The sequence below is a fragment of the Megascapheus bottae genome, chromosome 16 (assembly GCF_031878675.1).
Source record: "Megascapheus bottae isolate mThoBot1 chromosome 16, mThoBot2.hap1, whole genome shotgun sequence".
NCBI lineage: Eukaryota > Metazoa > Chordata > Mammalia > Rodentia > Geomyidae > Megascapheus > Megascapheus bottae.
The window spans coordinates 10,242,434-10,245,732 of NC_143524.1; the positions used below are offsets into that span (position 1 = coordinate 10,242,434).

At 37.0% G+C, this 3,299-nt stretch overlaps 1 protein-coding gene across 1 annotated transcript; it reads right to left on the reverse strand.

Moving 5' to 3' along the window:
- Positions 1-599: 599 nt before the first annotated feature.
- On the reverse strand, positions 600-1,523 carry LOC150052688 (olfactory receptor 8K3-like). The gene has a single exon (XM_090348778.1). It carries the CDS (start codon positions 1,521-1,523, stop codon positions 600-602), a length of 924 nt encoding a protein of 307 aa, XP_090204904.1.
- Between the last annotated feature and the right edge of the window lie 1,776 nt (positions 1,524-3,299).

A 3,299-nucleotide genomic window follows, 5' to 3' on the forward strand; every position in this document is an offset into this window, starting at 1 on the left:
TTTGTGGGATTTAGTTTGGATAATATTAAGACAGGAAGGAAGTTAGTATCACATGAGATACTTCATTTACTTTGCCCATCTCAGGGACACAGTACTTTCATATGTGGTGTCAATGTTTGTGAAAAAATAACATCATACAACTTTCCATTTTCTTGTCTTTCATTCCATTTTTCTTATTTTATTGGGAGGAAAATCCCAACCTCCACCATTTCCTTCTAATTGGTAGCAAGAGAACCAATTATTTGAACACTCAGCATATATTAAAGTCAGCTCTGAAAACAGTGCTTCCATTCCTTTTAAAATTTCTCTTCTTTAGCAGATCTCTTATACTCTCATCAGGATGAAGACATATTAGCTTTAAATAAAATAACTATATTATAAGGAAAGGGGACACAATTCCATGAGTATAGCTACTTCAGGCAATGAATTCTAATAGTAGTACAGTGCCAAAAGAAGGAAGAGGAAAAAGAGGAAGAGGAGGACTAGAGGAACATGGATGTGCTTTCTATTGACATGGCATTCACACAGAGCAAAGTCTGATATCCATAATATAATTTATAATAATAATAATAATACATGAAAACTTCAGTAAAAAAATTTCATAGTGTTTTCCACAGCCTTTCAATAGCAGATTTGACATCTTTGTTCCTCAGGCTGTAGATCAAAGGATTCAACATAGGAATGACCAGGGTGTAAAAGATGGAAGCCACTTTATCAGAGTCAAAGGAATGACTGGACTTAGGCTGCACATACATAAATATCAAGGTTCCATAGAAGACTACCACCACAGTCAGGTGAGATCCACAGGTGGACAGAGCTTTGTGCCTGCCTTCCACAGAGTTCATCTTGAAAATGGCGATGAGGATGAGCAGGTAAGAAAAGAGAATCACTGCCAGAGAGAAAACCAAATTAAACCCTGCTGAGATCAAAATTATGATTTCAACGTCATGGGTGTTTGAGCAGAGCAAAGCTATCAAGGGAAGGCTGTCACAGAAATGACTGATGATCTTGTAGCCACAGAAGGGTAAATTAAAAATTTTTACAGTGATGAGAAGAGAAAGAAATATACTGTAGAGGTAAGGGGTGGGCACTAGCAGCCGACACACTCTCTGTGACATGATGACAGTGTACAGCAGAGGTTTGCAGATAGCCAGGTAGCGGTCATAGGACATGGCAGATAGGATGAAAAGCTCACAAATGATAAACACAGGATAGCAAGCCAACTGTGTGGCACAGAGATTGCGGGTGATTGTGTTTTGATCCACCACAAAATTGACCAACATTTTGGGTCCCACTGCTGTAGAATAACCAAGGTCAGTGAGAGAGAGGTGTTTGAGAAAAAAGTACATGGGTGTCTGGAGCCTGGAGTCCACCGTGGTGAGAATGACCATGCCCAAGTTGCCCACTAGAGAGACCACATAGATGAGGAGGAAGAGCGCGAACAATGGCGCCTGCAGCTCAGGACGATCCGTGATGCCCATCAGAATGAATTCAGTGATGGTGGAGAGGTTGTGTGACTCCATCCCACTTCACAACAGTGCCTGTTGGGTATAAAAGCATTATCATATTCAAAAACTTTCTGGTGTTATCATCTGAGATTCTTTTAGGATGTCAAGCAACTGGAAAGAAAATATATCCAAATTGCCCCATGTGTCTCTATTTTTTTCATGTTAGAATCAGTGATTATTTTTCAACTTTTTTTGTTGGAAGGGTAATTTCAGAGGAGTTGTAGTTACATGAGTAAAGTAATGAGAGCAAATCTTGTTGAACATTATTAATCCCTCCCTTGATTTTTTCCTGCTTTCCCTTCCCCCTGTCTCATCTTCCCTTCTGTTCCTTCCCACAAATTGTAACGTTCATTTCCAACATACTGTCTTGTGAGTTACAATCTCACCATTTTATTACTACCCATCCCTTCCCCACATCAGATAGACAAGCCATTAGGTACAAAAATAAAAAATAATGATAACAGGGGATAACCCCCATCCTGTATTTCTCTAGGAAATGAAGTCTTAGGAAAGCTTTTGAACTCACCCAAACCAAGCCTAAAGTTTTGAGGACCAGGACAATCTATATCCTACAATTAAGCAAAAGCCTGAAGAACTTGAGAAAAATGCGTGTCCAAGTTGGAGTGGAGAAAACAATTTCCCTCCCTCATTATTTTGTGTTCTATTGTGGTCCTAAATGAATTTAATTGGTGTCCACTATAATTAAGAAAGTCTATTGATTCAAATAGTAACTTTTAGAAATACTGGTCATAGACATATGAAGAAACCATGCTTATAAACTATATATGAATGACTTAGCTCACTCAAATAAATTTAATCTCTTTGGGTCCACTTTATATCAACTTGTCACCCATACATAGCTCCCTACATGACTCTTTTCTACAAAATAAGGCCAAACTAAGATTATCATTCTACCCAACATAATTTAATGATCCTATTTATTTACTTATCCCATTATATTCAAAAGATGAATTTAAGTATTTTATTGGACTTAGAGGAATTGGAGCCATCTTTTTTTCTGCTGATAGATGTGTGCCCCATAGTGCTTAGTTTTATTATTTTCATAATTATTATTCGGTAATACATCTGCTGTTCTTACAATTTTTTCTTATTATTTTTATAGAGTTGACATACAAAGGGAATACAGTGTAATGAATCAGGTAATGAGTAATGAGTAGAATTCTTTTTGAATCATGTCTCCCTTTCAGTTGCTCTCTCCCAGTCTTTTCCTCCCAGCTCCACCCAGAACATATCCATAGCACATAATGAGTATCACTGTTGTATTTGCTCATCCTTGTTCACCCATTTATGTGCCCTCCTTATCCTCCAAAATATGAACAAACAAGACAGAAGGCAAAGAAAATAAAAGAATGATGTACCATTTGTAAGGAAATGGAAAGCCTTGGGTGGGATGGGAACTATGTTAATCGAGGCAAGCCAGACCCAAAGAAACATCAGCTGCATGGTTTCCCTCATTTGTGGTAACTGGCATGTATCTATAAATCTATAAATAAACACTTTGAATGAGTAAATGTATAACACTGGAAAACAACTAATTATATAGAGCATTTAGTCATTAACATACATTGGCCAAAGGAAGCTATGCTTAGGAGTGGTAGACAAAGGCTCAATAGTTATATACAGATGATCATATAAAATAATATTCTATGAAGCAATCCTATTTATAATCTTTTTTAAATTTTTTATTGTAATTAATAAAAGGGTTACATGATATTTGCCAGATAGAAGGTGCATTAATTCACATACATTGATACCCTTTCACATGTCTTG

What these genes read in the sequence shown, in the direction of transcription:
- LOC150052688 (XM_090348778.1), bottom strand. Translation starts at nt 1,523, where the DNA reads ATGGAGTCACACAACCTCTCCACCATCACTGAATTCATTCTGATGGGC.